Below are 22,080 nucleotides of genomic sequence, written 5' to 3'. Positions count from 1 at the left end.
GAGTTTTCTCGACTCATGTATTTCAGGCATATTCAACCTTATGCTTCTATCATAGTGGATTTATTTCGATGCCGGTCGAGTTTTCTCAACTTATGCATCTCAGGTGCATTCAGCTTTATGCCTCCGTAGTAGTGGATTTATTTCTATGTCGATCAGGTTTTCTCGACTTATGTATCTCGGGCATTTTTGGCTTTGTGTTTTTGCCATAGTAGATTTATTTTGATGTCAATTGGGTTTTTTTGACTGATGCATATTGGGCGCATTTGGCCTTGTGCCTCCATCATAGCAAATCTCGAGTCTTTCCGTCATGGTGGGCTTCAAATCTTCTTTCACTATGACAGATTTCATGTACGTTCTCTACCATAGTAGATCTCAGGTCTTCCCATCGTGGCGGACTTCAAATATTCTTTCTGTCATAGTAGATTTTATATCCCTTCTCCATCGTAGTGGATCTCGAGTCTTCTTGCCGTGAAAGGCTTCAAATCTTCTTTTCGCTATGACAGATTTTATATCACTTTTCTATTGTAGTGGATCTCAGGTCTTCCCGTTGTGATAGGCTTCAAATCTTCTTCCCGTCCGGTGGATTTCATGTCCCTTCTCTACCATAGCAAATCTCAAGTCTTCCTGTTGTGATTGATTTCGAGACATCCCTCTACCATGGTGGGTCTTCAAATTCTCCCTCCGCTATGGTGGATTTTGGGACCTCCCTACACTATGGCAGATTTTAGGTCCTCTCACTGTGGCGGATCTTCAAATTCTCCCTCTGTCATGGTGGATTTCAGGACCTCTCTCTGCTATAGCAAATTTTGGGTCCTCTCACTGTGGTGAGTCTTCAAATTCTCCCTTTGTCATGGTGGATTTCGGACCTCCCTCTGCCATGGTCATAATCGCAATAGATGTGGCAGTACTTGGATTTGTTCTATCTCTTTAACGATGTCTTTATCGGTTAAGGGTATTTTAAGAACTCTTTTCTTGTTTATCTATAAAAAGATTTTGATTTTAGTCATGTACAAGGGAGTATACTCGAACCTCGGCAAGGCAACTCAGGTTAGATGTTTCTTCTTCATCTCATGTTCTTTGCCAGGTCGATCATTGTTTTCTTCGTTGTGGTGACCTCGGGGTTGGGATGGTGGTACTCACTCTTGTCTCGGCCTTTTATGAATCTCCTTGTGCTTATTCGAGATCATTGCCTCGACAACTATGTATTGGTTGAACTTTTGGAGGACCTCGGGTATAGTCACCGACAACCTCTCTACCAAAAACCATAAATGAGAGAAGGCCTGAGCCCGATCATGAAGGCTTGACTCACGAGTGATTAATGGGCTTTTTACATGCCTCGAATTTCGTTGGTGAACCGAGCGACCAAGTTGGAGAGTATTTTCTTCCTCCCTTTGCTTGAGTCCAAGCAACATTACCGCTAATAGTCTCGAGCGTACATTCTCGAAGAAGTAGAGTTGGTATTGCTGTCAAATGTGATAGTGTGTTCTCCCGGGTTGGTACTACTACCAAAGGCTTCCAATGATAGAATGCGAAAGTTGGTCGGGATTGGTTCCTCTTAGATATTCTGGATGAATGGGAATCATTCCAAGGTGGGATCGATTGGATTCTCCCTCCTGTACTATTGAAACTCTCGTCGTATCTCATCTAGGTGTTGGTCCACTTTAGGGAGTCATTCATTGAATCTACTGATCGAGTCTTGAATTGGGGTGGAGTAGAGCAGAGGTGTGGTGAACTTAAGGAGCGAGGTGCTCCTTCGGCTGACAGTTCTGTGAACCTAGGCAATCATGAGATGCTGACATCGCTTAGTTAGGGGGATTCCAACGAGTGCTGGTGTCAGTGGCGATTGAGATGTTATCCATGGTTAAGATAATGGCATCATTTGCTGGGTTAGCTAAGATAGAAGCAGCGCAACAACTTGGAACATGCCCATAAGCGTCTACATCTAATGGGTGAGGTTCATGAACACCTCGATGGGAACAAACAGGTGGCTCGAGTTTGTCCTTGAGGGTGAGGGGTCTAGGTCGTTAAACAAACACTAGTGCCCCATCAATGTTTGTGCTAAGGTTGATGTATCCACATATGGGAAGGATGACAGTTTCCCCATGAGCAAAAGTGTTATGGGTTGGAGATGGGGCCTCCTCGCTAGAGCGTTTGTTGAGAGGGTTGGTAGACAGATGTTCTTACGACATTGGGCCCTCACTGTAGCCCAAATCGTTAGAGGAAAATGTCATTGATGTCTTGGTCAACCTAATATGGTTTAGACCCATATGAGTAAGAATGTTTGAGATGCCTCCAAGATGAAAATATCGTGCTTCGATTCGAGATGCCCCTAAGATAAATATGAGGTAGATTCGAGATGGATTTGAAGTGTCGAGCTCTCGAGATACCACATGCACTAAGACCAAGGTTGAAAGAGATATCCTGACTCAATCCCTCCGATACTTAATTTAATAATATGATGTTCCCAATTGTAAATTCGAATTGTTCAAGAGTAAATTATTTCTCATTGCCTTATTTAGGATATAATTTTATACCTCAAATGATGAAAAAAAATTATGATACCTTTTCTTATCATAAAAAAAATTACGTGACAACTATCATCACGACCTAACACGTGTCACCGCATAAAATTATAGCCCAATCCTCTTCGGGTTCTCATGTGGTCAAACATTCCTGTTAGTTGCACTACAAATCCATCTGATTTAAAATGAAAATCCAACTCTTGGGCATCCTAAAAAATAAATAAATAAATATTTTTTTTCTCATGTAAAATTTAAAATATCATATCGTACTGATATATAATTAACTATTGATAAGGTACATTCTGAGTTGTACCAAATTATACCAAATATATCAATACACGATACAGAAAAATATACCGATATATGATCGATCAATCTTTTATCAGATCGATGCATATCACCCAATACCACTCATACTGAATAGTACGGTACGATAAACCATGCAGTTCAATGCAACTGTCAAATTCTGAGATCTAACATCTGTCGATTTGTCCCACCATTCCTCCAGAGGAAGAAACAAATTTACAAACGTTCAGACTGATTTAGCGCATCTTTACAAAGGAAAGAAACAGCAACTGACAGCGGGTTCGAATTTTCCTTAACAGAGTCTCCCAGTGAAAATGTCACGTCCCAGAATCACAGCTCCAGCAATAAAAACTCAGCCCAAGCTTCCATTTGATATCACAGGATCTTGAAAGGGCTCCTCGTTAAGAAAAATCAAAAATCAAACTCCCCAGTGGCCTGCAAAGCAAGGTAGCGTTTACCAGATCAGGAACTCACAAGACTACAGCTCAAAGAAAAAACACTAACAAAATGTCTTGTAGAATGAGCAGTATTGATTTTCTATATATGAGAGAATTTTTTTTAAAAGGAAAACATCTATTTAGCTTGCATCATGCATGAAAATAGCAGAACCAAAAAAAAAAGAGTGAATTCAAGAGAAAGAACTAATAATGAAAATGATAGTTGAGATGTTCCCATGGAGTACTTGCAGAGAAAGCAAAAAAACAAAATGTTTGCATCACATAGATATTATGCTTAACACTCCTTAAAACCAAACTTCATGCAAGTCCAAAGGGAGCATGACAGACTAACTTAGGACATCACTCTCTGAATTGTTGTTGGTCATCAGCTTGTAAAAACCAAACTAGGTCTTAAGCAATATTGAATGCAAAAGGAGCTTCGCTAATTCCATACCAATAAGCATTACTTCAGGACAGAAGGTGAAATCTGATCTAAAAAGTTTGATATTCGCCAAAACCAAATTAGGAAGTAACGGCACTCAAAAACTAAAATCTTACTACAACCACCCTACATCTACTCACTCCCTAGTTTTGCCACTTTACTCATCAAAGCAGACATCATTTTTAACTTGCCGTTTCCAATGCAATTAAATGTACATAACAACATATGTTGAAAGAATTTCTTCTAAACATTTTCAAATATTACAGAATCATTTGGCACATTATATTTACAGCTAAGGAAAACTGGTGATGCAACCATATAAAGCCATAATAATATTTCCAAAATTTCCGATAACCTTTGTATGAATGTTCTTTCCAATTTCATGGATTTGTTCTCGGCAATCAGCATAATTAGACTAATATTTATACAAATCCACATCACACTAGCTACATTTATTGCCTAGTAACTTAAGAAAAGATATACTATGCCAGTAATTGAGAAGGGATCTCTTTTCTCCTTGACATTTAGTGCTTTAAATAAATCGATACTGACAAATACCGAAAGATAAGAATCATTTATGGATGTTAACACCCATGTGAGCCAACTCAGTTACATTATGAGTGGAAGGTAAAATCTATTAATTACCTTCTGATAGCAACACTAAGAAATTATTCATCATACTTCTACAAAGTACACCATAATACTAGCTTCATTAGAATATAGTAGATCTGAGTTGGCCTAAGAAAAAGGAAAAGAAAAAGAAAGCAATTATCAGCACAACAAAGCCACTGTCTCCCACAAAAGCACTTTTGCTACATATATTACATCACACAGATGTGGGATGTGGGATGACTTCCAGTTCATGATGTTCAAACTGCCATCTTGCAATGATATAACAAGATCTTAAGCATTCTCAAACTTGAAATAAACAATCCAGCTTTGAAACATCAAAATTGCTTATGAACGCTAAATCCAGCTACCATGTACATCCCAATTTAATGAAAATTCAAGCATACAAGAATCATTAACACCAAGAAATATACATCCTCTTGAGTCATGAGACAATTTAATCACAAGCTTTTTGCCTAGCATCATGATAAAATCACCAAAGAAAACTACTTTCTGGACACTGTAGCTTACCGATCAATTTATATAACACTATAATCGATTGCAAACAAAAAGATCATGACAGATTTCCAATTTCATCAGCTTAATATCCAGTGTATACCTTGTTAAAAAGAATATCCCTATTGTTGAGATGCATTATTCCATCCTTGAGGGTGCATTTCCATCTGCTTTTTGTCCGAGTCACCTAATCCCGAGGCAACAATCAAGTGAAAAAGAAAAACATCAATTTCTTTTCATGTTACTACTGTGAAAAGGGCTACATATTAGAGCAAATACCTTGTCAAACAAGGCTAGAACCAAATGTTGGGTATTAGGCTCATCCTCTTCTTGGTCAAGATCATCCAACTCATCATCATCATCATCTTCATTAAGAGAAGGTTCATCATCTTCTGCTGCTTCATTTTTACCTGGTTTTGGTGTGCCAACAGATGGGGTAGCAGCGCGTAGTTCAACTGGAAAAAAAAAATGATGCAGAAAAGAAAGAGTTGGGGAAAAGTCCGAATACCATCCGTATATCAACTTCTACATTTGACACTATAGAATTACCATGATCTCCAGGTGTATTGTAGTCTTCACTGGCAACTCCTTGGAATTGAAATATCTTCACCAAAATTTTAAAAAAAATAAGTAAAAATAGAGGGAAATGGGCATTTTTAAATTAAAACTCTTCAAAAGTTTTATTGAGTACATCATCATAGTCATCATGTATTCCATCATGCTGAGGAAGCACTGGAGTTGGTTTTGCATCCTTATTGAAATAGAACTTGAAATTTGCAGTTCCTTGCCCATCCCTAATTGATGACTTCTGACCTTGGGTTACCGCATTCTGTAACCACAAAGAGAGAGATCAGATATTACCACACTAGCAGCAAAATGAATATAGAGAATTAACTGAAAGAATCTAAATTATATAATTATTAGGTTCTGGTGCACATGATACAGGATAACACCTTGCTATTATATCACCACAATCTCTATTTTTTTACTCAGTCATGTGACTGTTGCACAGGTTCACCGTTTCCCATTGCCTATCAGATCGGTAAGCATCATAATATGCCATATTACAGAGTAAGTATTGAAATAATAAGAAAAAAGAGAATGATCGGACTCTTGGCAAAAAGTCAACTACCATAAAAGACTGTAGGCAACCACCACAAATATACCTTTGATTTCCTTATATCTTATATTTTCTTAGCAAAACAATCAATAATGTAAGTATCTAATGCCAAATAAATCATTCTAAATCTCAATAGCCACTATACTGCATTTTACAGGATCATTAAATCAGTGTGTAAGAGTTAATGATCTCCAGTATTGGTCAGAGCTGCCCAGACCGGAACAATCTCAGCTGTTTGGTGCTGACCAATTTCCAAACATTTAAAAAATATTCAATGACACATCCAAAGTCAATCCTATGAACCCTGTCCTCAACCAAGGGTTTCAGTGCCAGCTTTTACTTTTAATTGTAATTTTCAAAATGGCTCATCTACAACAGTTCATGATTTCGTCAATTTCTGCATTAAAAGTGCAAACATGTGGTATATGTAGTAAGTTCATCCATAAGAAATAGAAATATGTTAAGATTTAAGATTTAGTTGACCTTGGTGCAACTTATAGTGGGTCACAGACTCATTTGTCTCACATGCTGTTGTCATTTCACTTGTTGTTCTATCATACATATCTTATATACATTAATACAGTAATAAGAACCCATGTTTCTTTTTTCTAAAATTCATACCATTATATTTCAGAGACTACATCATAAATTTTATGGGTCAATAAGAATCATGTGCAGAACTTTCTCCCCTTCATTAGGCTTATTAGTTATCAAAGATTGGATGAAGACAATATAGACTATGGAAGATGTTTGTAACCAATCCCATAACATATCACGTAATCAACCATTTAAGTTTGATACCTTGTGACATAAATACATCTTTTGTAAACATTAACACAGTAGCATAACATTATGATTTACATTGCCTTGAGGTCAGTGGTATCAGAGGCAGACAGTAAATTAACTGTTTGGCAATTCGAAAATGCAGTTACCTGCGGCAGAGAAAGCTCTACTGTCACATCTCCACTTCCATCTTGCTGTGGTACATAACCTCCTGAATTTAAGCGAGAAGCATAGTCATCCCTTTTACGTTTTCCAGTGGAATTCACAAAAAAGTCCTGCTCTCACAGAAACAGCAGCTTCAAAACTAATATAATGAACCAGGGTAAGATGACAAGTTCAGTACTACAAGTAACATATAGCCAATGAGTGTTCCCTCAGAAAGTAATTTCTACAACTAATTTCTATAAACCCCGAAAACTGGCAATAAAATGACATGCAAGGAACAGAAGTACCTGAGTGGATTGATGCGAAGAGTCTCCAGCTTCTTCACGCCCTTCAACATAAGCTGACCACAATAACAAAGGAGACCACTTAGTCCAACCACAGTCAATAAAGCTTAGTAGTAATTACCACTACTAGTCCAACATGCACTCTAAGAAATATAGTGATAGTCCAACCACAGTCAACAAAGCTTAGTAGTAATTACCACTACTAGTCCAACATGCACTCTATGATATATAGTGACAATTAGCACCAGGACCATGCTTGATATTGGTAACTCCTTTATACTTACCTACATTAACGTCAACTCCAAGAGGTCTTTGGCTCATCCAAGGAGAAGGTGGTTGCTGTAACAATGAGGTAATACAAGTCAATGTGATTTCAATTCATATGCAATTTATGTCCATAACCAGCGCATGACTTACCACACTAAGTAAACGAGATATATTATAGGAAAACTACCTAAGATCGCCCATTTAATAAGTTATGTTGTCATACCATGTACGGACTTGGCCTTCCAGCTTTCAAATCGATGCTATTTCTGATATCACTTATCGGAGACGGCGCGTAATCTGAGGCGCCTGTGGGTATGTTGTACATCGCAGTATCAGCCGTTCCAGGCAGAGGAGTCTGGATGGGAGTTTGCAAGGGAGTCTGCGAGAATAGCAAGTACACACAAATGGGAACGCTACAACACAATCCTATGCAAACAAACAAAGCGGTGCCCTCACAGGTGGAAAGAGCATCTCCGCGGTGGGGGTCTCATACTCCTCAGCCGGTCCCTCGTACGGAACGTTCAGATCATGAACCGGAGTGATCGGGGCCGCATTCTTCCGCAGGGAAGACCGCTCGACGTCGCTGAGCGCGCCGCACTGCATCATCTTCATCTCCCACAGCTGGGTTCGGTCCCAAAAAAAATCACAATAAGCCAATAATACTAAACTAACCGTCACCGACTTCCCAAAAAGTGACGGAAACCCTAGAAATGAAGCAGACTCAAGAAAGATCGAAAACATTATGAGGAAATCTCGAACCAAGAAACGGGAGAGGAAGAAATTACCGCCTGAAGCTCGTTCAGCACGCTTTCCCCAGCGCCGTAGTTTACGAACTCCTCGCGAACCTTGCTGATGACGTCGTCCACCACATGTATGTAGACGGCGGAGACGTTGGTCGTCATTCCCAGCGATCGATCGCCCTAGCCAGCCGCGTAGGGATCCCTGCAAGGAATCGAATAGCAGAGGCGGGATATGGGGGCGCTTAGAGCGGACTCGGGGTGTGTGGTCGGGGGTGCTCTCGTCCCGAGAGCTCAGCGAGCAGTGGAAGGGAGACAGCAGAGAAGGTTCGATCTCGGACGGGAAAGCTGGGAATTAAACGAAGAATATAAATAGGTTTGCATCCGGAAAGGAGCAGCACCGCCACGTGTCAGAACCTGAGGCGCGTTGCGTTGATGGGAGAGGCCACGGGCAGTGACGGAGTAAAACCAACGCGACCGGCTTGGGCCGTATTGGCGAGTGCGTCAGGTCAGATCAAATCGAATTTACCTGAGCCAGATCAAACCAATCGAGCCAAATCTTGCGTTTTAATGGGAGATTTCGATGAAATTTACTACTAGAATTAAGCAGATTAATGTGTCCACATGCAGAATCGAAGATGGATTTGCAATGTCATCAACTTAATACGACATATTAATAAAGGATGTTTTTGCCCCAATGTCGCAGATCTGAGAGAATAACGTATCATAAGAACAAGACAAAGCAATGTCTGTGGTTTCTTTGACCATGTGCAGAACCGCGTGGAACAAGTCAACAAAGAACAAAGGTGTAACTATCAGAGAAGAAGACGAAGGCATCGGATCATACTTGGAAGTATGGATAGTATTCACAAACGTAATCTAAAGGATGACAAGGGGAATTCGCAAACGCACTCCGCTGGTTGGAACTTCTCGAATTCAGGAATGTTCATACGAATTCCCGCGGAGCTGTTCATAAAGAACTCGATCTAACAAAAGAATCGTAGGTGTTTGCATCTGTCACTTGTGATCTTCTTGATGGAGCTTAAAACCTTAGAAGCTCACGACCCCGGTCGTCGTACCAGCACATGCAGCTCAACCCGACGAGCACCTCGACGATGGCGGCCTCGGTCTTCTCCCTGTCCGAGAAGTGCAAAGTCTGCAGCAGCAGCGCCCTCGGCCGGGTGTGGAACCGATGATGCCGCTCGATGTTACGCTCCTCCTGCCACCGCAGCGTGTCGTGTGCCACCGGCCCCAGCCAGGACAGGATCCTCCCTACCGCTTCCTTCCACCCCTCCGCCAGCGACCCGTCCACCGTCCCGCCCTCCCTCCTCCAGCACTCTCTCAGCTTGGCCCGCACCGAGGCCCGCATCGCCGACGGCATCATGTGGTACAGCTCCTCCCTCGCCGCCGCGTCCTCCTCCACCACCTCGTCGTTTTGTGCCGCGCGGCCCTCGACCGACCTCGTTATGAGTATCTTCTCCGCGGCCACGATCACATTGGCGTACCGCGACAACAATCCCGAACCGCCAACGGTGCTCGGACCTGCTTGCAACAAACTGCTCAAACTCTCGAATGGCTTTGCGAGCGATTCGTTGGTCATGAACATGGGAGCTGAATTCCTCAAGACGGGCACATCCATCTTCGACGGTTGCTCCAGGGGCCCCGACGAGTGTTTGCCGAGGAAATCTGGGCTACCCCGGAGCATCAGAGTCGGACGGCTTCTGTCCGGTAGAGGAGGCAAGCCGAGGACGCAGGGACCGAAGACAGCGGAGATCCTGGCGAAGACAGTGATCACCGCGCGGACCATGAAATCCACCGCCTCATCGAAGGTCTTGTTCCAAAGGGAAATCTTCTTGAGCCGCCGGACCTTGTGACGCTGGGACCGGAGCTCGAGCTGGATGGGGGAAGGTGCGGGCGACACGCCCGGCTTCTGCACCGGGATCGGGCCGCTGTGCCGCCGCCACTGCTGCTCCATCCGCCGCTCCGACGCCTCCAGCGCGTTCAGCGCCTCCATCTCCGCGTACAGCAGGGAGGTCGCCGCCACGTACCTCTCCAACCTCTTGACTCGCTTCTCGACCCCCTTCGCGGTGGAGCCCAACCCGAACCTCTCCAATTCGGCGACGCGGCCACCCCTGAGAACGGGGCAGGCCACGCCGGCCTTGAGGCCATCGTATATGCGATCAAAGCCCCGGAGGAGGGGATCTTGGCACTTGGCAGCAATGCGGGAAACGGCGGCGGCGGCCTTGTCGAGCTCGGCCACCAGCTCGGCGCAGGCGAGGCGGAGGAGGAAGGGCTGGTCCTTGGAAGTTAGATAAGCGACGCCCTGGGACCGCATATCGGTGCGGAGCCGGCGGACCTCGTCCTCGGCGAGGGAGCGGTGCAGGGAGACGAAGCGCGACATGACGGCCGCCACCTCGAAGGCGAGGATCCCGACAACGGGCCGCTCGGGGTCGATGCTGCCCACTCGGGCCCGGAGATCCGCGAGCACCTTCGGAACACCCATGTAGCAGAGCAAGGAATGGAAGAACCAGAACCACAACACGAGGCGGACTGCTTTGCTGCTGTTCGACTCTCAAAAGAATGCCTCTAACTACGGGTGGGATTGAATCTATTGATGGCAATGTCTCAATATATGAGGGAGGAAGGTGGCGAGGGGATGGATATGGCCATTTTCGACTTCCGAGGACTTTCTCTCCTCGCGGACGCGGTTGCGCGATATCAGACGGAATCGCAGCTATGGAAACGCATAAAATATAATGACATCAATCAATCACGTCCAAGTCATGGAGGGAGACGACGGCGTAGAAGGCGCTGGGTGAGGCCAACGCGTACAACAGTAGCATGCATCCAAAAGTGCACCCTTCCCCCCAATGTATCCTGTGATGAAAATAATAAGGACGATAAAACTCGATTTAACGTCAGTCACCTTGATGATATCTCGTACCTCGATTGATCTAATAGCATCTGGTCAAACATATCGGAATATCGGTCGAGGCACATCAACATCCTACTCAGACTCGGTCCTTCACGCCACGTCAATACCGCTATCAGACGTTACCAGGAATACGATCCTGGTCCCTGCAAACAGACATATAAGGCAACAGCAACCTTTACTATAAAAACCCCTGCGCTCCGAGTAAACGAAGGAGAGAAAAAAAAACTCCCTAAGACTATCTACTGACTCGACCGTCGGAGGGGTCGGGTCGAGCCTCCCGACCCAACCTGTATGCAGGTGCGAAGACGGAGCGCATCCCACCGCACGTCCGACCGTGGAGTTCCTCCTCAGTGAAAACAACGATCGTTCCATCCCGATCGGACCACCGAAAGCGACCACCTTAGCAGTCTCAAGGGTCGTCCCAGGAAGATCTCCAATCACTCGGACTCGAACCCAACCGTGTCGGCCCCGAGGCCACGACTTAAGGTTGTTTACACAAACATCCTGTGTCCGTGAATTGCGCCTTACATCAAGCACGCACCGAGTCATGTCTCATGGGAAGGCTCTTTTGGGAAGAATATGAACACCTTATTAGGTAATGATGGAGACGTTAAAGGATGCTTGGTCAACGGATTCGGTAGCTGTTCATTCCAAGGGCGATTCCACACCTCGAGATGGCTGAGCCAACGCAGGCAGGAGCAGTGGTTAGGACGAAGCTGCGGCCTTCGAGAAAGTAGCGTGTGCGTTGGGTCGCCGGCGTCTAAACTCTCGGTGACATGGCTGAGCCAACGCAGGCAGGAGCAGAGGTTGAGACGAAGCTGCGGCCTTTTAGAAAGTAACGTGTGCGTTGGGTCGTCTAAACGCTCAGTGTACGTCCGGCCCGTTTCAGTTGTTTACTGTGTCTTCTTTGGACTGGTAACGTTGACCAGGGAGGTCAAAGGGAGATGTCGGTTGACATGGCTCGGTCGAAACATCAAGCACTTCTGTGATGAGCCAGAAACGGGTCTTTGCCTTGAAATGGTCCAACGCGTATTATCCAAATCAAATGGCATCGACCTACTCGTGGGCCAGTCCACTAAGAAAGCCCGTGGGATCGACGTCGAGATTGGTCGAGGCAACAATATTTACGGAAAGATTTTGACTCGAATCCGCTGACCGGAGCTAGTTTGACTTTGACTGCATGGTTTGTAATAGAATGGTGGTGGTGACTAAAGCTCGAGTTCGGTGCCTCGAGGATGAAAAAGCGCGCAGATGAAACGAAAACATTCGATTACATGCAATAGTGTACATCAAAGTTCGTGAGATCCGATCTTGCAGAAGAGATGAAACAGGCGCTGAGTTCTCATTCCACTTCTCGGGCGGCGTAGTGTCGGCCGAAGAGTTCTACCAATAGGAGAGCGGCGGACGAGAACTCGCCAAAGCCCATGCGCCGAACACATCTTGCTTGCCATGGCGCAGCAGATCGGTTGGGAGCGACATGGACGACGGATCCGCAGCTGAGAAGCTGTCATCGCTCGCGCCGTTGCCTCCTTTACTTTGCTCTGTCCCTACCGGCTGCTCGTCGTCAGGGAGAGGCAGCCGCTCGTAGATAACGTTTGCGAACGTGGCTGCTATTATCACCACCGGTCCCGAGGCCACCAACTCCCCCACCACGCTCCCGCCCACCACCCGGCCCTGCCCCCTGGCCAGGTACGCTGACAGGCTGGTGGCGCCCGACGGCGCTGGTGCCGGGAGGAATGCCCCCGAAAGAGAGAGGATCTCGAACCTGCCAGGGAGCGCCACCACGGATCCCGGCGGCGCGTCCGGCTGTCGGAGCTTAACGTCGGTGACGGCGCCCCTGGCGCTGAGGATCGCGACCCCGCGCCGGCGCCGGAGGGCGAAGGTGGCGATCGTGTCCATGATGCCGGCCCCGCTGCCGACCTCGAAGACGTGGGAGCGGAGCGCGTTGGGGCTCTCGCGCGTGACGATGACGGGCGGCTTCGGCTTGTTCTTGGACCCGCGCGGCCGGCCACGTGGGCGCCGCCCGGAGCTGCAGCCGCCGGAGCCGGCTTCAACGAAGTCGTCGGCGCTGGAGGAGCGGTCGTCGCCGTTAGCATCGTCTTCGGAGTGGTTCCTCTTCTTCTTGTTGTCGTCAACTTGATCATGGAGGAGGCTGAGATGGGATTTGGGGTTGAGGAGATGGAAGGAAGGGGCGAAGGTGGTGGTGGCGTCGACTCCTCCCATCACCGCACTCCCGGCCTACCGCCCTTTTGCCAGCTCTCTCAGACCCTTGCTACTCTTCCAGCAGATATAGAGACAGGACTCTCTCTCTTTCTCTCTCTCTCTCTCTCTCTCTCTCTCTGCTTCTGACTCTCTTTTGCAGTCTTCTACCATCCTTCGGCGCTGTTTATGATCCCGTTAACGTAATTAATATCCATGATCTTCTTCTTTCCAGGAGAGAGAGTAATTAAACTCAGATGAGCATGAAAACAGCAGCATTTCCCAGCAAGAAGACGCCAGTGAAAAGAGCCCATATTTATAATTCTCGTCCTCGCTCTGGTAGATCAAGCACCGATAGTACTGTTCGGTACTTTCTTCTGCGAGCACGGACTGCTTGTCCAGGTCTCCACAAGACCTGGCTCGTCCCCGTCCACATCCATCTCCCTCGCATTGTCAATATCGTGCAGCACCACATGAGGGCTGTGGCGCTCGCTTTTGGCTGCCGTACCAGAGGAAGTGGGGTTGGGCTGGCATGGTGACATAGCGTGGCACCTAACATGTTTGTTGGATTCACTCGGACACGGTAAGAGTGGGACAAAGCTCCGAATGCCTGTGTTCAAGGCGAACTTGTCTTTCTCTCCCCCGGTCTGCGGTAGGTAACTGAAGAAAGGAAGATGGACTTGCATTCCTCTCTCATGGAAAGCCTCAAAACGCCCATCTTTAAGAGAGATTTGTATTCTACAACTCTAATTCGAGTTTGATTCGTGTTTATACGTCAGGACAGGTTTCGAACGTCAAAGAGTGGACTTATGATTTGATGGCACGCCAAGAAACCACGCTCCTTTCGATGACTTCTGTTCCTCAACTTCATCATGAACTCGAGATACAAAGGGGTGGTGCTGATTGACGGTCGGAGGTTCAAGTTTGCAGGATCGGGATTACAGACAGAGAGGTTCCTCAAGTCTTCTTTAAGATCCATCTCTGGTTTTTTTTTTTCTTCTTTTTTTAACAAAAACATAGGAACGACCTATTTTAATTTGGAATCTTAAAAAAAAATCTGAAGATACTCAGATAAGACCCCAAAAAAATTGACATGCTCATAGTCCAGGGTTCTATATAACAAAAAAAGTTGAAGTTAATCACATTTAATCGAAAAACAAGTGATTGAATGTTCAAATGAGATAGTGAGCTTTAGTTGGAGAGTTGAACCAGCTGAAGGTAATTGATCTAGACTTCTAGTGAAGGGGGGAGGGGGAGGGGGGAGACGACTGACAGGGCTCAAGCATGTTGTTAGTCACCTCAGACAAGGCCCCTCCTAACATGAGATATTTTGGTAGTTTTATGATCATCCCAAGAGTTGAAATCTTCATATTTAGCAATAAGGATGTTGGCCCATAGCTCATGTTTTCATTGACAAGTTCAAAATCTCCCGGAGGAGTCATTTCAGAAGAAGCTCCTACGTATCTTGCCCATATTCGCATGGAAGTGAGAGCTCGACTCCCAACAAACCAAGGGCCCAACGAAAGAACGTCCGATGGATCATCTTCCAATTTGACTGAAGTAGCTGAGTTACAATCCCCTCTCAAGTCTCGTTTCTGGTTTGGCATGCTTCCATCAGGCTCCAAGACATCATTTCTATTTCATTTCAGTCACAACATGATATGAATCACTCGTAAATTCAAAACCGATATAAGCTGAGCTTAACATAAATGCATTACTGTCCTGTTCGAATTATGAAATATTCAAACATACTTTTAGGTCAAAATTATGAAGCCACTGAAGCTGTCTTAAGAACATGTAATAATAATATGCTAAAAAGCTTGCAGATTGCAGCACCTCAATTTGGCCTTGGAGTCGCCAACTCAACCCGTAGGATAAGGTTGTCATAGCCATAGCCATTAAGTTTGTTGATGGCTCGCTCCGCATCTTCCCTATTGACGAAGTTGACAAAACCAAATCCTCGACTAACTCCAGTCTTCTGGTCCACAGCAACATAGACACGAGTCACAGGGCCAAATGTCCGAAAGAGCTCCAACAGGTCAGGCTCACGGGTGTCTTCCGAGAGATTGGTTACACGAACCGAGTTCTCATCGTTCCGACGCCTCATCTCAGTGCCACTCCTCTCTGCACCGGCTCTCATGCTTGGGGGCACGTAGGCACCCTTGCCAGTGCCCGCAGATGAAGCTGCACCTTCAGCACCTGGGGGCTTGTCAACGAAACTGTCTGTTTGCGGGGCGAGATCCTTGTAGGGGCACTTGGACGTCCAGTGGTCACCCTTCTTACCACAAGTCCTGCACACCATGAGGACAGCACCGGCTTTGCCCATGGCAGCCAGTGGATCCCCTGCAACCTTTGGTTCTTCTGCTTTGCTGCCTATTAAGGATAGGACCAATCGACATCAAAAAATAAGAGATGATTAGAAGGAAAGCAAGCATATTAGATTTATCTTAAGATTTAAGAACACTTGTTTTCTTTGCTAATTAAATGTTAAAAATATAATAAAAATAAAAATAATTTTTTTTTTCTTAGGCATACAAAAAACATCCGTTTATTCCTAATGATTAATTAAACAAAGACACTTTTTTTTCTAAAGAAATACCAAAATTGTCCCATTTATTAATGGTACCCTCACAGAGGATGTAATATGTGGAGCTTTTGATGCCTAAAACACCAGCCCCAAATGCTCCAAGTACCCATAATTTCCCTCTGAGATGCTAAAATGATTAAATGGGTATGTAAAAAAAAATGAAACTAAAAACAGCACAATGATGATCAGCCCTAACAGAGATGGAGATCACCTTGCCTACTCTGAAAGAGAGTCTGCCATAGAAAGATAAAGAATCTACCCCTCAACCAAAGGTTAAATCAGAACATATATGCTTTCGATCATCGCATGTACCCGAGGAATCAGCGATATATGCTGTTTTACCTGCTTAAATTAGTAAAATAACTGTATTAAAGTTTTCATGTACTCGCCAAAAAATTACCAGGTTCAATGCATTATGAAGGTACCGTATCTTCACCAGTTTATAGCTATTCCTTGAATCTTCAAAGACACAAGATGCTTCACAGTTATCTCTTCAATAGATTTGTTTCCAATATTAGATATGGACTTTCAAAACAGTATTTAAGTATCAATCAAAACAATTGATGTCCATGTTCATTAAATAGTATTGTCACGAACTTAGCTGGTTTTGCCTAAGTCGTGTGGCACCCTTGCGTGTCCATCCGCAAAGGTCAGCCTCCCTGAAGCCTCCCATGGTCCCTTAGGACCCACAAAAGAGAAAACGGGTTTGAGAAAACGCCTCACTCGAGATCCACAAGCAAACATTTCCAAAAACACTTCATAGACAATACAAATTACAAACAGACTTTACAAGCTCTGAACAGTTGTACAACAAAGGGTTAAAATGATCCACTACAGACCAAAGATCTCTCACAAGTGTCCACATGACACAACTTTTATTTACAAGCCTAAAGCGACCACCAAACCCAACTAAAATGGGACTATCAAGCCTTCGACCGTCCCTCTACATGCTGTTCAAAGCATGAACATACCAAAAGACACGGACATACATAAGTATTACATCAAACATCTTGTTTAGAAGTTTGTCCGTGACATTCTCCCCCACTTATTCCTTCGATGTCCTCGTCGAAGCCTTTGCCGACACTGCAACTCCTTGCTTTTGCTGAGTCTTCAATCTTCTGCTCCAGCTGCAATGTGCCTCCTGGCTCCTAGCTGCTCTCCGCTACTGTTTTTGAGTAGTCGAACCTTTGATCCGCTAAGCTGCTTCAACTCGCCAATGACTCTGACTATAGTGTGGGATTGACTGAGTTGTGTTGATCCATGTTGGTTCTTGCGGATCCTCCAGATGAAGGAAAAGACCATCCTTACTATGCGCTAGTCTCTCAAATGCCTTATGCTGCTTGAACTGGGTGGATGCTTGTTGGAGCTTTAACGAGCATCGCCTCGCAAACTTCTGAAGTTTTGGGTCCTTCCTCCACAAAATTTGTCCATTGACTCTTCTTTCACTTAGTTGTCACTTCCTCTACAGAGCTCCTGTTATCTTCGAAGGGTCACTTAGTTATCTTCGAAAGGTCTTTGAACCTGTGCAAAGCTCCTCTACTGGATAGATAAGAGAATTATGATACTCGGTTTCACCCATTCTCTTAAGAGTTGAGAAGGTAAAGGTTACTTGACTTCGCTCGCCTCCTTGAGGTTGTACTCCATACATCGAGCTGGTTACTGGTCTTCGCCTACTCTTTGCTCATGCTTCTGAAGCACTTGAAGTGTTTGCACTCCTTGCATTGAGTTAGTTACTGTGATTCACCTTCTCAATGCCATCGAACTTCTAGAATGTAGGAAGTTTTCACCCCAACTTGGAGTAATTCTCTAATAGATTTGGTCGCCTCTAGGATTGTACCGTCTTCTCTATCAACCCTGCCGCCTACTCCACTGAGTAGCAAAGGTACAGCACCGCGCACTGCCTGCTTCGTTTCTTGGTCGTGCACTCTTGCATAACCCGAAGTCCTTCACTTTCGGCTATCTTGATGAGAAGCTCGTTGACACCGGTCTTACGAAGTTCCTTAGCCTCTGCCCTTCAGTCTTGTCTCGGTACTTGGAGTTTGCCTCTGCATGCTCCACCTCCACGACCCCTTTCACGACCAAGCGCTCTCCCTTCATAAGAGCAAGGGATCATTAACTTTCACGGAAGTCCCGCCTCTACGGTACCATGGCGTTGCCATGCCCATGGCCCTACTATCCGTTGCCTCGCATCTGCATCCCTTTTCTTCATGATCAGTAGATATGTCTCTGTGGCACTCCTCCGAGTCCACCTCCATTTTAACTGATGCTTGGCTTTGAGTAGCTAAGTCCCTCTGGACTCATCGTCGCTTCCTCGCCCCTTTCGACCCCCTGCTTCAACACCTCTGTGTTCTCCAAGCAGCTCCCTTTGGTCGATGGAAAGACAGACTGCAACTCCCAAGCATAGCCTCTGCCATCACGTTGTAGGATTTGCACCGATCCTGTTCTCCTTAGCTTCCTTGGTAGAAACGTTCGCTTACTCGACCTTGTCCTCTGACTTGTCGGGCTCCCTTAAGCGAATATGGGCTCTAGAGCAGTCCAACCCTCCAACTGCTTCGATCATACCTCTGCATGATCAAGTCCCTCCCATGGGACTCACTGGTACTTGTATTCAAACTTTTTCCTTGGTGGAACACATCCCCCATATGCTAATGACCAAGGCTTTCATCCGATGCAAAATTCGATGCACGCATGTAAGACCCGCCTCTGCGGTACCATGACCTTCACTCCTTGAATCCATAGCCCTTCTTGTCATCGTGTTGTTCATCAAAGTGGAGCTTCCAGTAGCTCCCGATCATACCTCCGTATGATCTAGTCCCTCACGGGACTATGTCGTGTGTATCGCATTGCCACGAACTGTTCCACCACGATCCGCTGCACCATGTCGCCTCCTGGTGACATCTCTATTGTATTCTGATCCTTGTGTGATGAACTCGAATTGTGATCCCTCCATATGTGGTCTCTACCAATACATCGCAGAGTCTCTTTCACCTTTGATTTTGTTCGCTCCTTTGGCAATCGACCTTCATCCACCCGCTCTTGGGTCACACCTAGATGAAGCACCGCTCTAGGACAGTCCGTCGCCTAGTAGCTCCCGAAGTCCACCGACTTCGCTGAAAATGGTGCACCATTGTCTGGATCCTGGGCCTCTGCCCCTTCCAACACAATTTTCGCTGCGCATCGCTTCCTTCATGGCAACACTGTAGCATATTCTTCAAGAGTACCCGCCTCCGCGTCCTCTTTCCCCGTGCCAAGGCCTTTTAAACCCAACTTCGCCTTCGCAAATTGAGTCGCATTTGTTCCTCTATCAAATGCTTCTCCGAGATAAGGTGCATGTGCCCAGAAGCTCCCTTCGTCTTTGGCACAATGCAAGATGAGTCCGCTCCGTCAGAATGAAGGACCCATGGAACAACATGATCCTACTCTTGCCTCTGCAAGAGTTCATGTCCTTGACCTCTGTCCAAGGAAAGCACTGTGCCTTCGCTCTATGTTCCAACTTCTATGCTGGCTCCCTTCATGCGGCTTGGGTACTTCGCCAAATTACACCTAAGTTGCTCCGCTCCTCATTTTTGCATTGAGTTGATGGTGGCCCTCGCGCCCACTATTCCACGGGTCAGCCCTCCCTTGAGTTCGACTCCAAGTATGCCTTCATTTGTGTTGCTTTGGGTTGCTCCCCTACTTGATCTCGCAATGCATCCACTAACGCATTCTCTCAAGCGAGATCATACGACGACTCATCGCCGCTTGCTCGGTCCATTGAGCTTCGTGGAGTTGTTGTTTGTTGAGGTACTCCTCCTCAACATGTGCGGTCTGTTGCATATGATTCTCCTTATGGAGAGCCGGGACTTATCCCTCCTGGATATCTATCTCGTTGGAGCAACATCTCTCTTCGTTTTGGAGACCACCATCCTCTTGGACTACTCTGATTTGCTGAACAAACTGCGCATTGTTCTGCCTCCTGCAAACGCACTTGCTAGATTGCGATTCCACGTCAATAGAACCCCCACTACACCACTCAAGGCCTAGCAACATGCTGAACTCGCTGCACACTTTAGCCTCCTACGAACGTATCCTTCACATGACGAAGAGAAAGTTTCAATGCTCCATGGCGCCGAGTTTTGGTCGCCTTAGGATGGCCACAAACATTCCATCGTCCGCATACAAGCCCATGCATGAGTACCGAATTCTTCGAGTTAGCAATTCCCCTCACCTTTGTGAGCTTTGCACAACTCTTTCGGTCGTTGAGCAACTCATTCCACCTTGCATGGTCTCATCCTTTACCAAGCGCCTTGCTTGCCTTGAGCACCAACAAGTATAGTTGTCAACGTTAAGCCGTAGCTCAAACTCAGCCATCCCAACCTTTGTGCGCTCCCCATTCTTCCAAGCTTGCTTGTTCTCGTAGTGCCTCTTGCACGAAGGGTTGTTCATTCCTCTGAATGCCAATCTCAGATGCCCGCTCCTCCGAGCGACTCTTTTTCCCTACATCTCAATGCCCGTTTTCACCCAAACGGTCGTGCGTGTGCTGACTGCCCTCAACGCAACCCCGCTATGTCCCCCACGTTTGCATGCTAAGTGTTTCTATGAGTGCTTGTCCAGCTCTGATACCATCTGTCACGAACTTAGCTGGTTTTTGCCTAAGTCATGCGGCACCCTTGTGTGTCCGTCCGCAAAGGTCAACCTCCCCGAAGCCTCCCATGGTCCCTTAGGACCCACAAAAGAGAAAACGGGTTAGAGAAAACGCCTCACTCGGGATCCACAAGCAAACATTTCCGAAAACATTTCATAGACAATGCAAATTACAAACAGACTTTACAAGCTCTGAACAGTTGCACAACAAAGGGTCAAAATGATCCACTATAGACCGAATATCTCTCACAAGTGTCCACATGACATAACTTTTACTTACAAGCCTAAAGCGGCCACCAAACCCAATTAAAATGGGACTATCAAGCCTTCGACCGTCCCTTTACATGTTGTGCAAAGCATGAACATACCAAAAGGTACGGACATACATAAGTATTACATCAAACATCTTATTTAAAAGTTTGTCCGTGACAGTATGACAATCATAAATATATAGATAAAAACGAATAACCTAAGAGAAAGGATACAAAGCGGAAGTCATTCTCTTAGTTTCAGACTAAGGTATAGGAGGACAATCTAAATGTAATATAAAAATCCCCAGTTTATTCTCTCCCAGATCAAGACTTTCTACATGCAAGGCATGCATTTTAAGCAATATTATCCTTGATGATTAAAAAGTAAGACATACAAAAGGATCAAGAAGCACTCTGTTTATGTCCTATCCAAAAACATATCAGATACTAGAAGCATGATCTTGTGATTTGCTTTTCGACTCTAATCCAGTCTTATTCAATGGGAAACAAACGCTAAGGACGCAGTTTGGGGTTAATCCCCCCTAAATCGCACTCGGCACCCTAGAGATTATGGATGGGATCTGCCGAAATATAACTTATGAAATCGAATCGAAATAATCATGCAAAACCCTAACGAAAGAGCGATCACAAGGCGATTAAGAAGAAGAAGAAAAGAGGAGGGTGGGAAAGGGTCGAACCGGGAGCGCGGGGGCGCTCGAGGAGGATCTCCTCGGTGGAGACCATGGTGAGGCGGGCGCCGGCGTCCTCGTGGGCGGCGTCGCCAAACTTGGGCCAGGAGCGGCGCTCGAGGGCGCGCTTGCTAAGGCGGGCACGGGTGAGCTTGCGGACGCGGGTGGTGGTGGTGACCCGGACCTTGTTGCCCTCGTCGTCGAACCGGTACTCGGTCACCTTCTTCACCCCGTTCTCGTCGGGCCCGACTACCACCCGCGGCGGCAGCAGGAAGTCGAGGTCCTCCGCGTCGTCCTCCAGCTCCCCCCACCGCAGCTTCCCCATGTCCACCGCCATCACCGGTCTCTCCAAGCACGCAAGCGGTCTCTCTCTCCGAACGCTTGCACTCACGGATAACCCCGGCCGGTTTCGGAGTCCGAGTCGAAACGGAAGCCTAGTAACATCGATTTGGTTAACGCCGATTGAGAATTCATGGCGTCAGTTGGACGAGCCGTCTCCATGGGCTCGCCATAAATGCCCAAGTTCGGCTTCAGCAATTGCTATTTGGGCCTCTTATCAGGATTCTCCCGCTTGTGTACCTACTGCGATCAACGCATCAAGCTTTAGT

At 46.0% G+C, this 22,080-nt stretch overlaps 4 protein-coding genes across 4 annotated transcripts; all 4 read right to left on the bottom strand.

Annotated features, from left to right (window-relative positions):
- Positions 1–2,943: 2,943 nt before the first annotated feature.
- Positions 2,944–8,515, bottom strand: LOC103991703 (uncharacterized). The gene is made up of 11 exons (XM_009411232.3): positions 8,237–8,515; positions 7,908–8,072; positions 7,675–7,830; positions 7,469–7,523; positions 7,188–7,240; positions 6,885–7,010; positions 5,524–5,661; positions 5,382–5,436; positions 5,112–5,287; positions 4,936–5,019; positions 2,944–3,263 (listed from the first exon to the last, which is right to left on the bottom strand). Exons 1-11 carry the CDS (start codon positions 8,351–8,353, stop codon positions 3,240–3,242), a joined length of 1,149 nt encoding a protein of 382 aa, XP_009409507.2. The 5' UTR covers positions 8,354–8,515; the 3' UTR covers positions 2,944–3,239.
- A 517-nt stretch (positions 8,516–9,032) lies between these two features.
- LOC135678843 (protein PSK SIMULATOR 1-like) lies at positions 9,033–10,820 on the bottom strand. The gene has a single exon (XM_065192043.1). The coding sequence runs from the start codon at positions 10,689–10,691 to the stop codon at positions 9,231–9,233; it is 1,461 nt and encodes a 486-aa protein (XP_065048115.1). The 5' UTR covers positions 10,692–10,820; the 3' UTR covers positions 9,033–9,230.
- Positions 10,821–12,375: 1,555 nt separating this feature from the next.
- Positions 12,376–13,734, bottom strand: LOC135678842 (AT-hook motif nuclear-localized protein 26-like). The gene has a single exon (XM_065192042.1). It carries the CDS (start codon positions 13,344–13,346, stop codon positions 12,507–12,509), a length of 840 nt encoding a protein of 279 aa, XP_065048114.1. The 5' UTR covers positions 13,347–13,734; the 3' UTR covers positions 12,376–12,506.
- A 1,283-nt stretch (positions 13,735–15,017) lies between these two features.
- LOC135678841 (uncharacterized) lies at positions 15,018–21,979 on the bottom strand. Its single transcript, XM_065192041.1, has 2 exons — positions 21,482–21,979; positions 15,018–15,695 (listed from the first exon to the last, which is right to left on the bottom strand). Exons 1-2 carry the CDS (start codon positions 21,807–21,809, stop codon positions 15,160–15,162), a joined length of 864 nt encoding a protein of 287 aa, XP_065048113.1. The 5' UTR covers positions 21,810–21,979; the 3' UTR covers positions 15,018–15,159.
- Positions 21,980–22,080: the final 101 nt, after the last annotated feature.

The sequence above is a fragment of the Musa acuminata genome, chromosome BXJ1-7, assembly GCF_036884655.1.
Source record: "Musa acuminata AAA Group cultivar baxijiao chromosome BXJ1-7, Cavendish_Baxijiao_AAA, whole genome shotgun sequence".
Lineage (NCBI taxonomy): Eukaryota > Viridiplantae > Streptophyta > Magnoliopsida > Zingiberales > Musaceae > Musa > Musa acuminata.
The sequence above is the reverse complement of the archived record's forward strand: the minus strand, read 5'-3'. Positions and strand labels throughout refer to the sequence as shown.